Consider the following 18,447-nt stretch of genomic DNA (forward strand, 5'->3'; position numbering starts at 1 on the left):
TTAGTTCACAATCTCCTCCGTCTCCTCCAGGACCTCCTCCATAATCTCCTCGATGACCTGCTCCTGGACCTCGCCCTGGGGCGCGATCTCGGCCGTCTTGGCCTTGAGCAGCTCGGCGACGGGGTCGGCGGGCAGGCCGAGGGCGGCGCGCTCCTCGGCGAGCTCCTCCTCCACGACGGCGCGCCAGGCGTAGAACTCCTCGAGCAGGCGGCGGCGGTGCTGGACGACGGCGACGTCGGCGGAGCTGATGCGCTCGGCGTCCTCCTGCTCGAAGACGCGCGAGTACTCGCGCAGGTTCTTGCGGATCTGCTTCTGCTCCTCGCGCGTCAGCAGCGTGGGCGGCCGCGGGCGCCACTGCCACTGCTTGAACTTGTCGATGGCCTCCTCGCGCAGCAGCTCGCCCTTGAAGTCGTAGAGGTGGTAGCCGTTTTCCATCTGTCGTTTGGTTAGCTGGATTACATGTGGCCGGGCTGGTGTGTCAATGATCGGGGCGGCTTACAGAGTGTTTCCACGCCGACGCCCAGGAGGCGACGTAGCGGCCTGAGGGATCCCACTCCACGTCGGTCACGCCGTAGTGCTCGGACGTGTTCATCAGCTGCAGGTTGGCAGTCAGATCCTTCTCGGCCTCCGGCTTGTCGCCCTCGAAGTCGAGATCAAAGAACTCGAGGTCGGAGCTCTGTTGGTTGTGCACGGTGGCGATGACGACGAACCGGCCCTTCGGGGACCAGTAGATGGCGTTGTTGTTCCTCTTCTCGAGCGTGCGCAGGTGCTTGAAGTTTCCGACAGTGTTGCCCTTGGTCTTTTCAGGGCAGAAGAAGGAGACGGCGGTCTTCGGCGGCACGGCGGTGGGACCGATGGGCTCCGTGGTCGTGATGATGACGAATCGATCACCCTTGGGTTCCCAGGCAAAGTTAATGACTGTGTCTTTGATGGTGTCGACGACCTCGACGGGCACGCCCTTCTCCTTGACGCGGAAGATCTCGAGGGTGGTCGCCTGCGACTTCTTGGACTTGGAGTGCCGGTCGACCTTGACGCAGATGTACGAGGCATCGGATTGCCAGTGGAGCTTCGCGTCCGTGACGCTGAAGAGATTCAGCGAGCGGACAATCTGCTTGGAGGGGATGCTCATCAAGGCGACTCTCGCGGGATTGCTGCCGATTTCTGGGGTCCAGAAGCAGAAGAGTTGCTCGTACGTCTTGACACCGTCCCGACGCGGGGTAGCGGGCGCCCACTCGAAATCCATCACGCCGTCTATCTTGACCGCCGTCTTGTCCAGGAGGTTCATCTTCGGGAGCTCGTACACGGAGATGGAGGTGCCCTGGTTCAGCCTCGCCACGTACTTGTCGTCGGCAGACCACTTGAACGCCGGCCACGGGAACTTGGGCGGTTTCTTAACACCGGCGTGCTCCTCAGTACCTGGAATATCTTGCTGGGCAAACGAGCGAAGCGGCTTGGCTGTCTCAATGTCCCAAATCACGTAGTTCTTGCCGTCGTCGTCGAGCGACAGGGCCGGGTGGCCGCTGTCGGGAATCGAGATCGGCCGGTTCGACCAGGTGACGAGGTACTTCTCGTTGGGGGAGAATGCGATGAGGTTGACGAAGGGGTGGGGGAACCGTTTCAGTCTTGACCACGAGGCGCCGCCCCAGAGGAGCACGCCTTGCGCATGCACCGAAGTGAGGTATGTGCCCAGCGGCGACCACTGAACGAAAGTCTCGGTCCAGTGTTGCCGGTCGACGATGTTCTCTGGCTGGTCCTTCTCATTGTTCCAGAAGACACCCACCGAATCCCCCCGGAACATGACGAACTGGTCTCTGCCGCGCCCGCTGGGGTCCGCCATAAACGACCGGAGGTGCTCCTTTTCTTGGAACGGCTCAATCTCGGGCGGGGTGTACTCTTCATCGATGCGGCCTTCCCGGCCGTACCGGTCGATGTCGGTAAGCTTGTTGACGCGCATGGTGTGGCTCTTGTCGAGCACGGTATAGTCGAGCTGGCGCACGGCGGCGGCAGCCTCGGCCGGTGAAGAATATTCGACAAAGGCAAATCTGCAGGATGGGGCTCGTCAACTAGGATACAAAACTGGAGCCAAAGGGCCAATCTGTTCTGTTGCGTACTGCAGCGAATTCCCATCGTCGCCCATGGGCATGTAGATGAGGTCCTCCCGGGTCCGGCCAACCGTGTTGAGCTTCTTCAGCAGGAACTTGATCAACTTCGGTTTCCTTTCCTCGTTCACCTTGGGAAGGCCGTCGATGACGACGAAGGTGTCGTAGCCCTGCTCGAGCTGGACCTCATATTTTTCTCGCAGGTCGGAAATGTCGACGTCGTCCAGATCGTCCAACTCCTCGTCGAGGTCTTCCTCGCGCAAGCGGTCAAATGACGGCGCCATGCTGGGCACACGCTGTGAAGATCGGCGGTATTGCGAGGTTGGTGCGAATAATACCAGGGAAGCGGGATTGCAGTCCTCGTTGTTGCGCTGCCGCGGGGCCTTGGAGGGGGGCTGTCTTCGCCGTCAGGATAATTGACGAGATTTTGTGCGCTGCGCCGGCAGATGGTGGGGTCGAGAGAGATCCTGGCCGCAAAAAATTGCCCCACACAAACCTTTCGATTGGCTCAGGTACCGTGGCTTTTGGCTTTTGGGTTTGGCGGGATGTTCACTCACGATGTCTCGAGCTCGAGGTGCGGATTCGGATGCACAAGAGTAGAAGAGCACACCATGCCTCTACTTGATAAGTTAGGGAAAGTAGAAGTGGTACAAACCACCTTGCCGCCAGTAACAGGATGTCGAGGTACCTGAGTTTGGAAGTCTCCGTCTCCTGAAGTCTGACTCTCCCGCTTTTGTTCCAGGTACCCGACTGCCAACTGCGGCAAAGGCGGTGAGGACAGCTCCCAGAAATTTTGCCGTCGTCTGGGCAGAAAGTCTGGAGCAACGCACTGACTGCAGCTTGACTTGGTTGACTGCTGAGAAACCGTGCCTGCCTGGCTCCAAGCTGCCCCTCCTCCCCGCCATCAACCGAGCTGTTCTTCTCCGAACATCTCTTTTTCCGCCCGCATATAGCCTTCTATTTGCCCAGATACTCAGCCCGAACGACGCCATGGTGTGTTTTATTTCCATGCGGAAGCTTTCTTTTCTACTGTTGCGCTGCTAACAGGGGGGGACAGGCTTCGTTCAGCCCCACCCAAATCTTCGATGAGGGCACGACAGAGGAGAAGGGCGAGAATGCCCGCCTCGCGGCCTTCGTCGGCGCCATTGCCGTCGGCGATCTGGTCAAGAGCACGCTTGGGCCGAAGGGCATGGATAAGATCTTGCAGTCTGCGTACGTGTTGCTGCCGAGCTGGGGTGGAGCCTGGCTGCTTGCTGCTTGGTGACAGGGGCTGACGGGAGGGTCGCAGGTCGACGGGCGAGATCATGGTCACGAACGACGGCGCGACAATCCTCAAATCGATCGCCCTCGACAACGCGGCAGCAAAAGTCCTGGTCAACATCTCCAAGGTGCAGGACGACGAGGTTGGCGACGGCACCACGTCGGTGGCTGTGCTCGCCGCCGAGCTCTTGCGCGAGGCCGAACAGCTCGTCGCCAAGAAGATCCACCCCCAGACCATCATCGAAGGCTACCGGATAGCCAGCCAGGCCGCGCTGAAGGCGCTGGAGGCGACGGCGGTAGACCACAGCAACAACCCGGAGGTGTTCAAGAAGGACCTCCAGGCGATCGCCCGGACCACGCTCAGCTCCAAGGTGCTCGCCCAGGACAGGGACCACTTCTCCAAGCTGGCCGTCGAGGCCATCCTGCGGTTGAAGGGCTCGTCCGATCTCAGCCACATCCAGATCATCAAGAAGGTTGGCGGCAAGCTCAGCGACTCGTACCTCGACGAGGGCTTTATCCTGGACAAGAAGATCGGCGTCAACCAGCCGAAGCGGCTGGAGAAGGCCAAGATCCTCGTCGCCAACACGTCGATGGACACGGACAAGGTCAAGATCTTTGGCGCGCGGCTCAAGGTCGGCTCGACGAGCCAGCTGGCGGAGCTCGAGAGGGCCGAAAGGGAGAAGATGAAGGCCAAGGTGGAGAAGATCAAGGCGCACGGCATCAACTGCTTCATCAACCGGCAGCTCATCTACAACTGGCCGGAGCAGCTCTTCACCGACGCGGGCATCATGTCGATCGAGCACGCCGACTTTGACGGCATCGAGCGGCTGGCGCTGGTGACGGGCGGCGAGATCGCGTCGACCTTCGACGACCCGGAGCACGTCAAGCTCGGCCACTGCGACCTGATCGAGGAGGTGCTGATCGGCGAGGACACGCTGATCAAGTTCTCGGGCGTGGCGGCGGGCGAGGCGTGCACCATCGTGCTGCGCGGCGCGACGGACCAGCTGCTGGACGAGGCCGAGCGCAGCCTGCACGACGCGCTGGCCGTGCTGTCGCAGACGGTCAAGGAGCCGCGCACGACCCTCGGCGGCGGCTGCGCCGAGATGGTCATGGCCAAGGCCGTCGAGGGCGCCGCCACCCGCGTCGAGGGCAAGAAGCAGACCGCCGTCGCCGCCTTCGCCGTCGCCCTGCGCCAGCTGCCCACCATCCTGGCCGACAACGCCGGCCTCGACTCGGGCGACCTCGTCGCCCGCCTGCGCAAGGCCATCTACGACGGCATGACCACCTACGGCCTCGACCTGATGACCCCCGGCGGCGGCATCGCCGACATGCGCGAGCTCGGCGTCATCGAGAGCTACAAGCTCAAGAAGGCGGTCGTGTCCTCGGCCAGCGAGGCCGCTGAGGTAAGTGCTCTTTCTCCTCCACTGCACAGTCGCGATGTTCCCGTGCTAACTGACTGGCCAATGCAGCTCCTTTTGCGCGTGGACGACATAATAAGAGCGGCGCCGAGGAAGCGGGAGAAACACTGAGTGGAGGGTTCTCTGTAGGTGCGGCGATGTATGGGACTGTCTTAGTTGTACCATAGACGCAACCAACCACATTGCCGGATGCTTCGTTTTGAGGTGTGCGTTGTGAAACTGTTGGTGACGACTACTCCTGGACTGTGTTGCCGCCGAGTGTTCCTTTGCCTTCCGGAACTTGGCTGATCCCAGCTGAGATGAGCTTGTTCCATTCCTGGCCACAGCTTGATTGCATACCTGAATTTGCGCGGGTAACGGTGAGGGAGATGTCCGCCTCGAATCTCGTTCGTCTCGCCAGTGTTTGTTGTTGGGTCGGTGTTGGTGTTGATGTCGGCAGGTTTTCCCTCCGTAATGCTACTCCTTTCCTTATCCCTTCTTGGTTCGGGCATGGGATGTTGATGGGCATGGACTTCGAGAAGTGCTTATTCGGTCATACGACAGCCAGGGCCTGGTTCATCTTCATCATCATGCCTCGTCGTCCTGTTCTCATGAGGCAGGAATGCGTCCTCTCTCCTCAGAGGCAATTGGGCTCGATACCGACATGTGCAAGTCCGGTGCTGACACAAGGACACTTGCGTTGGTTTGGGTGTGTGTCAGCTTTGCCGGTGTTGTTGCTGCGGCCCTGAGGTGATGTTCAATGTGCTCACTTTGGCTCTCCGCCAGGCAGGATGTGCTGTGCTTCTGAGGGTTTCTCTCAGTCTGTGGAACGGTCTCCCTATCTGCGACCGCCCGTGGTTCCAGGTGTGTCCCCTGGCGACTTGAACGCTCGCCGGCACACTCAGAACAACGTGCCAGACAGGATTCTCGAGATGGGAAGATTCCATCGCCACCTTCGGTGGCCCAAGACGGCTCGGTCACCGCGTTCTACTGCGCCCAGCTCATAGACGCTTCACTCAGGTCGTTTGACTCGGTCTGCGGTACGAGGTGTTGACAAAGAGAGAAGACACGTTGAACACGGAAGAGGGGCTGGGGTCTGGGGGCAAGGTGACGCAGGATGGTGGGTGATCATGAAGGGAAGAAGAGCCAGCCAAGAAGGGAAGGATAGGAAAAAGAAAAAAAAAAAAACGTGCAGAACTGCTGGTAACCCCCCTGGACCCTCTATTGACCCCCGACCCTCAAACTTTCCACGGAGAGCGCACTAAATTTAGCAAGTACTCGTCTACCACTAAGACTCGTACCCACAGGCTCCGTACGGACAGTTACCATGGACAAGTCCTCAGCCCAGAATGAACTGGGTAGCGCAAGTGTGGGAGTTGAACCCACTGCCTCTTGCTGGCGACCAGCATGCGAGACCACTTGACCAGCGGCAGGTTCTGCTCGATTTGTTGTGGTATGCGCTGGCATGTGTGGCCTATAAAGGGCGTTACGGGAAGGTGGCTGGTGCCTGGCAGGTGGCAGCTGGCCGCCGAGGTTCTCCTTCATCTGAACTTCAGAACAAAGGACTCCTCGAGCCTGCCTTAGGAGCGTGTCTTGGGACGCGCGGATCACAGTAGGCCGCCCTCAGAGTTTCTTAGGCCATCCCAATGGCTCGCTGGCTGCCCAGTGGAAGACACAATGGAAAACCGGACCAGCTCGCCAGACACGCTTTGCGCTGTCACCCAAGGCAGCATATCACCAAGGCAGCATGTCACACACCTTTGGCAAAGGAGTCTCCACCATGGACATGTAGGACAGCGTCATTGGATGTTACCTATGTTGATTAGCATGCCTTCCAGGTAATTCATTACTGTGCTGTCCCTTAGAGCCTGGGCACATCCAGCGACTTGACGCTCTGCTTGAGGCAAGCTTCTTGACAGGCAGATACAGACAGGCAGGTACAGACACGCAGATACCTTACGTTTCGCCCAACATGACGGATTGAACCAGCGAAACGGAGCACAAATCGACCCAAATTCGAACAAGAAGCTTGGTAACAGATGCCTATGCTCCACTTCCACCGGGTCAAGGGTAAAATACGAGGCATAGTTTGTTGCTCCATGGTCACCGTCTGGTCCAGTCTGCCCAAACGTGTCAACAATACCCTTCGGTGCCCTTGTGGGCTGAAATTAGTGATGATGAGGCGCTTGATGTTCTGAAGTGCAGTTGCCAGTGGTGATGGCAAGTGAGGAAATTGTTAGAACTGAAGAACAACAGTATCCTTATTGTGATGACCTATTGTCCTCCCTGTTACAGCGTCATTGGAAGAATGGTTCCGTCATGGGAGGAGGATGGATTGGCGGCTAAGATCTGGTTGACCGGAAGTCCGAGTGAGCAAACAGACAGAATAAGCTGTCTGTGATCCTGATGTTGGGCATTATGACATTCTATCGCTGATTATTGTAAACAATAGCCAGGTGGGCTGTTGTTGGATGAGCATCATATTCTTGGGCGAGTCTCATCACAGCAGGCTTATTCATTTGGGGCATTTCTATTGACAGTTGTCGACAATAGCGATTATTTTCATCTGAACTTATTGTTTCTCGACTGGCCCGCAGCTGCTGGTTCAGTCCTGGATATTTAACTGGCATCCTCGAGGTCAAACCTTCTCTCTCGCAACTCACAACTTTCATTTTCGACCGACTTCGCTCCGCCGCATCTTCCCTCGTCCTCTCGCTGCAGCCTCTGCTCCCGCCACGATTTTTTTTTTTTCAAGAGAAAAAAAAAAGTCCCCCTCTTGTGCGCCCTGGCGCTTTTTTTCTTTTTTTATCTAAAAAAATGTCGTACATTCCCAAGGCCGTCCTCCTGAACTTCTTCCCCCGCGCGGGCTTTCGCTGGCGGCGCGGCCAAGGCTCGCCGCGGATTCTCCGCTCCGGCCGGCGCGACGATGTCGTCCGCCGCGCCGTCAGGGAGCTGTTGGGCGGCGGCGACATGGACAAGCGGTCCGTCCAGGACCTCGTGGTCACCGCCCTGGTGGCGGTGACCACCGCCATCAACGACCCCTCGGCTGGGATCCGCCCCAGCGAGGGCATCATCGACTTTTTGGAGCGGTCGGCCCAGCTCTCGGCGCTGGGACAGGCTCTCCCAGAGGATATCTGGTAAGTGTGCTGTTTTCCCCTCTTCTTTTTTGTCGGTTTTCTTCAAAGTTCTTCTATTCCGGTGCCACATCCATCCACTTCAGCAGCTCCATTGCGACAGTTTGCTTTACCTCAAACGATATCAGCCTGCGAGCCAAGTTGCCAAGGTGGGCAGTTGCTCTTGGAGGCTTCGGTTGTCAGGCTGCTGTCAGAGCTCTCTGAAAACATTGCTTCTGAAGACTATCGAAGAGGGTGAGCGCTCGGGAGCGAGAGCAAGAGCTGTCAGAACAATGGTGCCTGGCAGTGGCAAGACTTCGATCCTCTACTTCTCTGTTTTCTTCCGTTTGATCAGCCGCGCGCACTCTTCGCTATCTTGGCCAGCCCGCTCCCCGGGACCATCCGAGGGCGACGGACTACCGAACTTGGGCCCTTGGGGTGATTGACTGGACGAGACCGGCGCAAAGGTCTCGAGAGCGTCTACTCAATCATCTCAGCTCAAGCACGGTCGTCGTCTTTTCCCATCAACTCCACAAAACCGCATGCTCATAGCGCGACTGACACAACGCGAAATACTTCAGGGTCGAACTCGTCTACCAGATCGCGGATGCGCGCGCCAGGTACAAGCGGCACACGAGTGCCGCCGAGCAAGAGGGCGACCGCGACCAGTTGACGGCACTGGCGCATGCCATCGACGACCTCGTCCGCGCGGCTGGCAAGAAGTGGTGCGTACATATCCTTACCCTCGCCTCTCAGCTGACTCCGTTGCCCCTCTCCCAGTCTGCTCTCGAATCACACCGCCAAACACACAGCTAACGTAGCTTGCTTGCTATTGCCCAGGGACTGGTCGTCGCTCGAATTTTACGCCTACCCACGTGAGTACCAGTGACATCCAGCGGCCAGGTTTTCAAAGCAGAAGGATGATGTCACTGACGTTCGTCGGACAGACCTGATGGGTGAGGACGACCTCGACTACGAGGTCGACGAGGAAGAAGACGACGACGACGACGACGCCGCCTCCGCCAACAAGAAGCCGGAGGAAGACGAGTCCATGGAGGACTCCGCCGGCGAAGAGCTGCCCCGCCGCATGGAGCAGCTCGACATCCAAGATGTGGATGGGGATGTGGAGATGGGCATGTAGGCGCCCCTGGCTCGGTCGTTTCGTTTGGGACGGATGGGTGGTTGCGGTTCTGGAGACTGGGAAGTGCTCCACGATGAACATACTTCATTTTCTTTGACTGACTCGGTGGGACTGGTTCTTTTTTCTGGCGTTTTGTTCTTGAGCATGGGATGTTTTGACAGGAGTCAAGGGTATGACGGACAGGCCATGGATCGGGCAGAAGTTCCCCCTTCTGTCATATTTTTCCTCTGCGCTAGGGACAGTGCATGGTCGGGGCGTTGGCCATACCGTTGTTTTCATTTTCCGGGAGCGCTCTACATGCATCAACAGGGACGGAAAGGAGGGTTGTGGAGGAAGTATCATCGCAATTGCGTTCTTTTGCACAACACAGGTTCGGTGCCGAATTGAACTACTTTGGAACCGGCAGGCGGTGACAGTATGTTTGAGGTGACAGGCAGATGAATCGCACCTGGAGAATGACACCAAGTCATGAGGAGTTCGGTTAACGAAGCGATGATTTGGTAGCTTCGGTCCATTTACCGGAGCTTCGTCTTCAGCTTCGCCTCGACTAGGTGAAAGTTGCAATCTGCATTTGTCATCCGTTTGGGTCTCGGCAAGCGCAGGCGGAAACAACCACGCCGAAGCTGTCCGTGAAGCATGGGAGTGGTTCTTTCACCATACCGCCATACGATGCAGAGACCAGAGTTAGGGTGACGCCCTTCAGCCTCCAACTCCCATGTTGGTTCCCACGGCTTGGCAATTGCCACAGAAGCTCGCTGATGTGAAGTGCTGACCCGGCCGGTCAACAGAAGCTGGCAGCCCCGGAAGTGTGGCCGGCGGGGGTGGAGACATGTCGTTGGTCGACGGCGAGATGCGGACTCCGAGGCCCCCACCTCCCCAGCCAGGCTGTTTCCTTTTTTGGCGGAGCCAGGCCGGGCTGCCCCACAAGTGGGTCTCGGTGCCGGCGCAAAAGGTATGCCGGAATGACCCTGCCTCGACCCACACGGCGCCGAGAAGTGGGCGGGGGCCATCCTCAAACGCCAGGCGAGAGCCGCGATGCTCCTTCCGCCATTGAGCCTTCCGCCGTTCCCCCCTTCCGCTCTTCCGCCTTACGCCTTCCGCCCAATTCAGGCACGTAAGCAAACAAGTTGGGTGTCGAGGGCGTGATGCGTCGGAGCCGAGCGGAGAAAACGGAGGAACGATGGAAGCTCAAGCAAGTGCGGACAAGCCGCTCGTTGGCGTTATGATGCCTCGCCATGCGTCCTGATACAAATATCGCTCCTCCCTTCTCGCCAGGTTCTCAGCTTCTGCAACACGTCAACCCATAGTTCCAGAGCTGCACAATCCAGACTCCAGAGCTGCCCGGAAGGAAACGGACACCCATCATATCTCTCGCCAACAACTAAGAAACAGTTGCAAATCATCACCACGATGGCGCCGAATGGAATCCCCATCGCCACTCTCGGCGGAAATGCCAAGATCGCCGAAGGAGTCAGCGCTCTCCTTGCTCCCGACTATGACTGTAAGCATCCCCTCCCCCTTTTCCCCTTGATATTCAGGCAACCTCAGTCCGCATCTCCCGCCCAGCCTAGGTACCTAGCTTCTTAGCCTAACTCTCGTTAGTCGTGCACATCTGCCTGAGCCCGGAGACCGCCCTGGCCGAGCTGCCGCAGGTGTGCGCGGGCAAGCTGGACGGGCCGAACGCGGCGCAGCTGGGCAGCAACGCGCAGCGCGCCGTCGGCGAGCGCCGCACTCCGAAGGCCGTCGTCTTCGGCGCCGGGGTCGCCGACGCCGAGGCGGACAACATCGTGGCGGCCATCAAGGAGGTTGCGCCCGACATCAACATCGTGCGTGTCCCGCGCGAGGAGGTGGTGGCCGCCTCCGGCGGCAAGACGCCGCCCGAGGTCGGCGTGATCGCCAAGATTGTGAAGGAAAAGCTGGACGCGCTGGTTGCGAAGGGGCTGTTGGAGGCTGCTGCTTGATTTAATTGAGCTCCGCATTGCAGTCAATCTGGGGGAATGGAGCAGTAGTGTGGTAGTGTGAGAGGGCACGGCTGGTAATCAAGAGCGCAGACCGGTTCAGAGATAGTTGCTAGACGATGGGTCATGCAACGGTGGGCAGAACTGAACGAAGGGTGTTTTTCCATCAGGTGTTTCTCCTGCCGAATGTGTGATTCATTATAGAATGTTCGCCGAGATGCTCCTCGCCCACCACATCTCCCAGCCCAGCTCACTACAGCTCCAGCGCCACAACCCCTTTGTTCACTTAGGCCGCTGCCCACAAACTCGCGCACAAACCGATTCAGTGGCGCCCTCAGGAGGATCAACAGCCGCCACCCCGGCGGCCGCTATCGATCGAGATGTCTGGAACAACAAAATAAGCATTCTTGACCGGCGACGCTGCTAGCATGATGATGGAAGTCAATTCCTATGCCCTAGACCACGGAATTCGCCACGCTGCCTCCCTCAACTTGCACTCGCTATTTATCCAAGATACTAGCACAGGGTTATTGCCAATTGGGCTGGTGACTACTGTGACCTCCAGAGGCAAGCAAGGCCAATGCCAACCAGCAGCGTTTTTCTTTACCGCCACTTGTTGTCCCAGCCCCCTTGCTCGACGGCAAAGGCAATCGCAAGCTCCGAGAACCGAGCCATGTGCTGTTTCCCGAGTAAGCATGCGGGTCGGATAATCAAATGAAACAGCAGGTTGCAAGACAATACCTCGATGGAGAAGACGCCCGTCTCGTCGTCAACGTACATCGTATCGTTGACGGTGTGGATGTACGGATCGTATTCGCCGGGGAAGGGTGATGGGTTGCCCTCGGTCGCGAACGTCGAGGGGTAGCCGAACTGCGTGAAGGCCATGTAGTCGGAGCCGGCGTTGCTGTTTTTTCATATGTGTGAGATGGTGCCCAATTCCTACTCCGACTTGGGTTGCAACAAAAAAAGACACCACGAACCTGGGCAGTTGGTATATCTTGGCTGGGATGGACACGTATTCCTTGGCCAGGTCAACTACCCACTTGGTGAGAGCGGCATCCGCTTGCGTCTCGATCAAGCCGATGGATTCGGTGGCATTCCGGGCCACAAAGGCCGTCATGTCCTTTTGCGTGTCTATGTTAGTTGAAAATCACTCGGCCGACAGCTCTGTTGGGCCAACTTACAAACTCCATCATGGCGCCGATGCGAGCGCCCGATTCTTTCTTGTACCGTGCAATGGCCAGACTGCCCAGGTTGCCGCCCTCTTCGCCGGCGTACCAGTGGAACTCGACCGGCCCGTTGATGGGGACGTAGCCGCTGTGTGCCAGGACCCGGAAGGCCTCGAGGATGCTGACGGTCCCGGAGCAGTCATCGTCGGCGCCGGGGGACGGAAGCAGGGGGAACAGGTAGTTCATCGAGTCTTGGTGCGCGCCGAGAATGGTCAGAGGCTGCGAAAAGTTTCGCACCTTGGGCTCGAAGCGCGCAATAATGGACGGTTGGGCAAAGGGGTGCGTGAATATCTCGAGCGAAATATGCGTGTGAAAGGGGGATTCCCTGATGATCTGGGCACGGACAAGCGTGAGCATTGAGTCCGTCAGACGGCTGGATGCGTCTGGCTGGGTTGGGCAGGGCGTACATCAGCGATGTGGTCGTGTAGCCACATCGCACTATGCTCGCCAGTGATGCTGTCAAAGTACCGCGTATAATAGCTGGTCATGTGCCGCAGCACGTCCTTTATCCTCCTTTGAGACACATGGTGAAAAAGCGGCTTCACGAATCTCTGGTGTGACAGCTTCGGCAGGTCTGCGCCTGGCGTGTCAGTCACAACAATCAACCGCAGCAGAAGGAGGTAATTGGCAAACACACGGGCTTCTCCAGCCATTGCGCTCAAGTCTTGGCCGTAGAATTCCTGATGGTCTGTGATGTCGGCAAATTTCTTGCCCTGGCGCTTGAGACGCAGCTTGTCGCCCTCGGTCATCCATTTGGCGGCCGGCTCTCCAAACACGTGCAGCAGACGGGGCTGGGCGAGCTGGGCGGCCATCTCGGGATGCAGCGAGACCAGCGCATCAACAGGGTCCGAGTGCTTCCTCAACGCATCGAGGATAGCAGGGTCGACCTGATGGTGCTGTGTCGGCCAAGCGAGGCGGACCTGGCCGGCGGCCTGGGCTGTGGCGCCGATGGGAGCGAGGCCGGTGCCCAGGAGCAGCAGCAACCAATTCGCGCAAAGGGATCGAAGCATGGCGGCGCGAAAGGGAGAAAACCAAGATTATGGAGTTTCGATAAGCGGTCTGGAGTGAGTGCTCTTCGGAGACGGGCGGGAGTCAGCGCGTTGTGTGAGCTGCGGGACGGAGATGGCGTGCTTTTAGATGGCCAAGCAAGCAGCAGACGGGCTCACGGGGGCCGTCGCAGTGTGCCAAGCGCGCCCCCGCATTGAGCCGCCTCCATCAACACCAACCTTTGGTCCGGGCAATAACCCGAAACTGTGTGCAGCCAACGCAGTGAGACGGTCACAAATCCTTCGTCAGCGGTCACAAATCCTCCGTCATCGTCGCCGGCAAGCGGGCGCGTAACTGGCGAACGACCCCGCAATTGTCCAACGCCCACCGCCCAACTCTCACGCCGGCCACGCCCTCGTCGTCCTTACTGACCTTTGACGAATGGCTCACTGGCGGCATTTACCTGAGTTATGCCGTGCTGCTGGGCAGCGCCGTCACAAGCGCGGGTTGACGCGAGCCGCATTTGTGTGATTTGAGAGCGTGCCACTGTGTCCGCTCGAAGTGATTTGATGCCGAATGCTGCTGATGGCAACCTAGCAATGGTGCTGCGGACATTTGGTATCGGTAGTCACCATAAATCGGTCACATTCTCTTATCAACCACCACATATGCAAACAAAAAGCTCAGGCTAGTTGGAGCAAGTTAGACTCGGTGAAAAGTTAGCCCGACCAGGCTGGTGGGTTTGCTGCCCGACATCCTCAGCTCGAGCTGAACGGCCGCTGGTCGCGGGAGCCGTTCACACAACCAGGCCAAGCACAGTTGTATTTCTCACAGGCTTGGGCAGGAGACGAAGTTACCTTCGAGCGTTACGTACTACATATACTCTCATGTCGAGAAGGGCGAGGCTAAAAGCGTGGCTTCGGCGAATCGGCAGGCATTCGCGAGACCGCTTCAAATTGCCGAAGCGTCATCCGCCGGTCAAAACATCTAGCACAGGCGAGAGCAACCACCAAGGAACAACAATCCAGCCACCAGCCGCAACGACGAGCACTGGCGTAAGCAATGGCGAAGGGAAGACGACGACACATCCACCATCCGAAACATCTGGCACTCCCGTAACAAGCAACGGCCAAGGGACGGCAACACATCCACCGGTCGAATCGTCAAGTACTGCCGTGAATACTAGTCAAGGGCCAACGAACCAGCAACCGATCAAAGCGTCAAGCACAGCCGTAAGCAATGACCAAGGAGAGACAACAACAGTTTCCGGCAATCAGCCGAAAGACAGTCTACGCAATTTTCTCTCCATGCGAGGCCAACTTAGCGACTCCGATCTGAACTGGGCCCTGGGATACGCTTGCGACATGGGCGACGAGGATGCTGTCCGGGCGCTCCTTGCCGACGGCGCACCCGCATCGGGGCCCAGCAACTACAAGCGGGAGACGCTCCCGGGCGCATCAACACCCCTGCACATCGCCGTCCACGCCCAGCACGCCGGCATCGTGGAGTGCCTCGCAGAGAAGGGGGCCGACCTCGACGCGCGGGACGAGGCCGGGAGGACGCCGCTGCACTACGCGGCGGCGCGGGACGTAGTGGGGATGCTGCTCAAGCTGGGGGCCGCTGTGGACGTGCGCGACAACGCGGGGGAGACGCCGCTGGACGCGGCCGTGAGAGAGCGCCGCCACGCCGCCGTCGTCGCGCTGCTGGCCAAGGGCGCCCAGCCGACCCAGCCCATCGCCCCGAAGCTGACGCCCAGGTGGGTTAGGCAGGTGAACATGCTCGGAGGGAGTACGCAACGCGTGCAGCCGAACAATCTCAGGGGTCTTCAACCCTTTACGATGCAGTACTGGTCGCGCGACACTTGACGGCGGGGATTTCTTTGATTTAGACTGATTGATTCATGCATAGCCCGGCATGTTATGGTTATAGCCAGCTACCTTAGGTAGTTGTAATGAGGGTTGGATGTTTATTCTGAAGTCACGGGGCGTGCTTGTGGGAAGTTGTCAACAGACTGGGCACTGGTGGGAATGTCTGAAGCGCAGCGGAGTATCTACCAGAGACGGGTGCACGAGATATCTTGAAGGGGCCTCATGCGGAACGAACTCGCCGAGATCACACCCGGCCATCCGGTCAGGCCTCCACCGCCCAGCACGCCAAAATTGCATTTTGGTTACCTCCTTATCGCTTGGTTCCAGTTTCGCGCGAGCACCCCGCCCAGCGGAGGCCGTCTTGAAAGAGGCTTCGCCAGCATAGTCAAATGCCCGGTTGACCTAGCTTCGTTGAGTTCTGTAGCGTATCCTGAGGATGGATCAGTACCGGCGGCTTAAATTTCAAAAACTGCGATACTGCGGCTGAAGGTCTCTCTAAGTCTAGGAATGGCTCTAGCGAGAAAGTCCTTTGAGAGACTAGGGCACTAGACATCGCGATATAGGAGAGCTTCCTTATCCGCAGGGTTATCTGAGAGGCGTCTCCAATTACGCCCTGACCCGTCTTTGCAAAAGCATAGTTGCTCTCTCGCATTTCCGGCCGTGCCAGTTGCATGGTGAGAGCGGCAGAGGTGTCAAGAACAAAGAGCATCAGACTCTTGGAGGAAGAGATACGGAGCATGGGGATGCGGAAGCACCGAAAAGAGCGTCGGACGATCAAAGGGGAAGCCCCTCGCAGTTACCGGCTGTCCCTGTACCACGACGCGGACCCGAAATGGTACTCACAGACACAGGTCATCGGCCGGCCAAGGAGTTAACGACGTGGGAAGACTGTTCAATGCCGGCTCTGTTGCTTCCTCTGCCTAAGTGCTGCCGACGTCCTTAGGTACAGATGTCCATGCGCCGCAGTCCATTCACGCAGAAACCGGTCTCGAGTACTGGAATAAGCGCAGTGCAGGAGGTTTAGATCCGTCGTTGTCACTCTAGATTCAATCAATCAATGGTCTATGATATCTGTCTAGCCAAATCCGGCAACGGCATCAAGCTTCCTCGGACCAGCAAGGCGCCGAGGACAAGTACAGGTGGGCTACGCTTGGGCCCGCTCTTTCTCCAGCTGCTCCCTCACGGCGTCGTACCGCGCGTACGCATCGGCCTCGGCATCAAAGTTCAAAATCCACTCCTCGCGCTTCAGGTGCAGCGACTGCGGATCTTTCCAGATGGCATCCCAGTCGGCCTTGTGCCACTGCTCGCGTGTCGTGACGCCCGTCTTCTGGATCTTGTGGACGCGTTCGTAGCGGATGCGCTCCCAGACGCGGACGGCCTCGGGCACGCCGGCGGGGCCGCCGGCCCGGTCGAGGCAGGCGGCCAGCACGACGCCGTCCTCCATCGCCTGGCTGGCGCCCTGGATCGACGTCGGCAGGAACGGGTGCGCGGCGTCGCCTATCAGCGCCGTGCGCGCCTTCGGCGACACGAACGTAGGCAGTGGGTCGCGGAACACCAGCTTGTAGTCGAACAGCCGGTCCGGCGGGGTTAGGCGCACCAGTTCCTGCACGACCGGGTCCCACCCGTCCACGACCCGGAGCACATCCTCGATCTTGCCCGGGAACTGCCAGCTCTCCTCGATACTGCCGTTGTCCCTGTGCGTGCATACCCAGCTTATCTCCTTGCCGTCCTTGATTGCCGCCACGAGGAAGTGCACGTCCTTGCCGATCCACCCGTTGTGCGAGTCTCCGTTCGCCACGAGGTGCCGCGTCTTCTCGTTCTTGAGCAGCTCGTCCGTGGGGAACCAGGTGCGGAAGACCGCGTAGCCGGACGGTTGCGGCTTGTCCTCGAAACCGAGAACGAGCTTGCGGCCGCGCGAGCGCACGCCCTCGGCGGCGAGCACCACGTCGGCGGTCAGGCGCTCGCCCGTATCGGTCTCGACGCCGGCGCGGTCGGCGTCCTCGAAGTAGTTGACGACGTTGCAGCCCAGCCGGATGTCGATGCCGCGCGCGCGGGCGTGGCGCAGCACGGCCTGGTGGATCTCGCCGCGGTGACCGTTCACTCTGGGGCCCCAGACGCGGTGCTCTTCGGCAAAAGACTGTGTTGTGACGAACCGGCCGGTCCAGTCGTAGAAGTTGAACGAGTCCGACTTGTGCACCAGCGGGTTGAGTTCCTCGCGCACGCCGGCCCACTTGTCGAAGAAGCGCGACGAGTTCTGGCCAAAGCTGATGATGTCGCCCAGCGGCTGCAGCTCAGCTGCCTTCTCTAGGAGGATCACCGAGTGGCCCTTGCGGTCGCACTCGATCGCCGCCGTCAGGCCCGCGAAGCCGGCGCCGACGATGATGACTGAGATGCCCGACGGCGGGAGGCGCTCGAAGTCGGCCATGCCGGGTCGCTGTCGATGGTTGCTGCACAAGGCGAGCAGACTATCTTGCTACAGTCGCGCGATGGTGTGTTGGGGATGTGAGGCCGCGTCTGAAATACGGCTCGTCCAGGTATAATGCGGTAGAGTTGGGCGACAGTAACCAGCGTGCGCGAGGTGACGGTCTCCGGCCTCCCGAGCTATATACGCCGACTTCCGCTTACCCACCAGCCCAGCAATCTCGTTGGTGTCCCCGGGCTATCCATGCTCACCATTGAGGAGAAATAGGACGCCGAATGCGATTGGGGACCCTGACCGGCGTTATTGGACGGGGAACTACAACCGGCGGCTGACCCCGCATGGGAATCTGCTGGGTAAGCAGTCAAGCACGGCGCAGGTCAACCACCTCCTCGGTCGGGCTAGCTACCTGGTAGTTCTCGGGAAGCCTTCCCGACCAAAGCAACGGGCGGGCCTGCAGCGGTTGGACCCTGCACGGCCGGCAGACTCAACGCTCCGCCGGCAGACTGCACATCACTGTAGTCAGTTACCCGCAGCGTGCAAAATCAGGGATCGTCGACATTGGACACGATGACCCGGGAAAGTCTGAGTAGCGATCCGGGTGAGGCAGCATCGCTCTGCCAATCCGCGCGTTGAAATATTGTTCAGGCGCATGGCAGCATGAAGGTTCGAGGAGAGGATGTCGTTTGCCGCGGACTCCTGGGTTAGACGCACAGCGACCCGCGATCCGCTGTGGCCGGAGCGGGACTCGGAACACCCCGGCCGAAACAAGCAGGGACGGGATGCGGGGGAGTGGGTCGGTCTCGGCAGAGCGCAACCTTTCGCATCCTTTCAGTCCTAGGATTGTGAAGGGGAGAGTACCTTAATGTGAAATAAGATCGCATTTGCATAGAAACACAACAGCGCTGCCGAGATACACTACCTATTTCAACTGATGGAGCTTTCTTTTATCACACACATGCGCGAGGCGGCCGGG

General features: G+C 58.9%; 7 protein-coding genes across 7 annotated transcripts; 4 read left to right on the forward strand and 3 right to left on the reverse strand.

The window, feature by feature from the left end:
* THITE_2089378 (uncharacterized protein) lies at nt 1–3,004 on the reverse strand (the record flags this gene model as incomplete). The annotated part of the gene is made up of 5 exons (XM_003654173.1): nt 1–435; nt 500–2,042; nt 2,112–2,494; nt 2,755–2,856; nt 2,930–3,004. 5 exons carry the CDS (start codon nt 3,002–3,004, stop codon nt 1–3), a joined length of 2,538 nt encoding a protein of 845 aa, XP_003654221.1.
* An 85-nt stretch (nt 3,005–3,089) lies between these two features.
* On the forward strand, nt 3,090–4,888 carry THITE_2145149 (uncharacterized protein; the record flags this gene model as incomplete). Its single annotated transcript, XM_003654174.1, has 4 exons — nt 3,090–3,092; nt 3,157–3,311; nt 3,388–4,762; nt 4,829–4,888. 4 exons carry the CDS (start codon nt 3,090–3,092, stop codon nt 4,886–4,888), a joined length of 1,593 nt encoding a protein of 530 aa, XP_003654222.1.
* Nucleotides 4,889–7,573: 2,685 nt separating this feature from the next.
* Nucleotides 7,574–9,010, forward strand: THITE_2050120 (uncharacterized protein; the record flags this gene model as incomplete). The annotated part of the gene is made up of 4 exons (XM_003654175.1): nt 7,574–7,893; nt 8,451–8,594; nt 8,710–8,744; nt 8,817–9,010. 4 exons carry the CDS (start codon nt 7,574–7,576, stop codon nt 9,008–9,010), a joined length of 693 nt encoding a protein of 230 aa, XP_003654223.1.
* Nucleotides 9,011–10,314: 1,304 nt separating this feature from the next.
* Nucleotides 10,315–11,193, forward strand: THITE_2117049 (uncharacterized protein). The gene is made up of 2 exons (XM_003654176.1): nt 10,315–10,511; nt 10,613–11,193. The coding sequence occupies exons 1-2, from the start codon at nt 10,421–10,423 to the stop codon at nt 10,969–10,971; spliced, it is 450 nt and encodes a 149-aa protein (XP_003654224.1). The 5' UTR covers nt 10,315–10,420; the 3' UTR covers nt 10,972–11,193.
* Nucleotides 11,194–11,273: 80 nt separating this feature from the next.
* THITE_2117052 (uncharacterized protein) lies at nt 11,274–13,323 on the reverse strand. The gene is made up of 6 exons (XM_003654177.1): nt 12,835–13,323; nt 12,605–12,771; nt 12,153–12,530; nt 11,949–12,091; nt 11,710–11,872; nt 11,274–11,646 (listed from the first exon to the last, which is right to left on the reverse strand). The coding sequence occupies exons 1-6, from the start codon at nt 13,205–13,207 to the stop codon at nt 11,572–11,574; spliced, it is 1,299 nt and encodes a 432-aa protein (XP_003654225.1). The 5' UTR covers nt 13,208–13,323; the 3' UTR covers nt 11,274–11,571.
* Nucleotides 13,324–14,491: 1,168 nt separating this feature from the next.
* Nucleotides 14,492–15,049, forward strand: THITE_2089383 (uncharacterized protein; the record flags this gene model as incomplete). Its single annotated transcript, XM_003654178.1, has 1 exon — nt 14,492–15,049. One exon carries the CDS (start codon nt 14,492–14,494, stop codon nt 15,047–15,049), a length of 558 nt encoding a protein of 185 aa, XP_003654226.1.
* Nucleotides 15,050–15,990: 941 nt separating this feature from the next.
* On the reverse strand, nt 15,991–17,872 carry THITE_2117053 (uncharacterized protein). Its single transcript, XM_003654179.1, has one exon. It carries the CDS (start codon nt 17,475–17,477, stop codon nt 16,197–16,199), a length of 1,281 nt encoding a protein of 426 aa, XP_003654227.1. The 5' UTR covers nt 17,478–17,872; the 3' UTR covers nt 15,991–16,196.
* Nucleotides 17,873–18,447: the final 575 nt, after the last annotated feature.

Source organism: Thermothielavioides terrestris, chromosome 3, assembly GCF_000226115.1.
Source record: "Thermothielavioides terrestris NRRL 8126 chromosome 3, complete sequence".
NCBI classification, from domain to species: domain Eukaryota; kingdom Fungi; phylum Ascomycota; class Sordariomycetes; order Sordariales; family Chaetomiaceae; genus Thermothielavioides; species Thermothielavioides terrestris.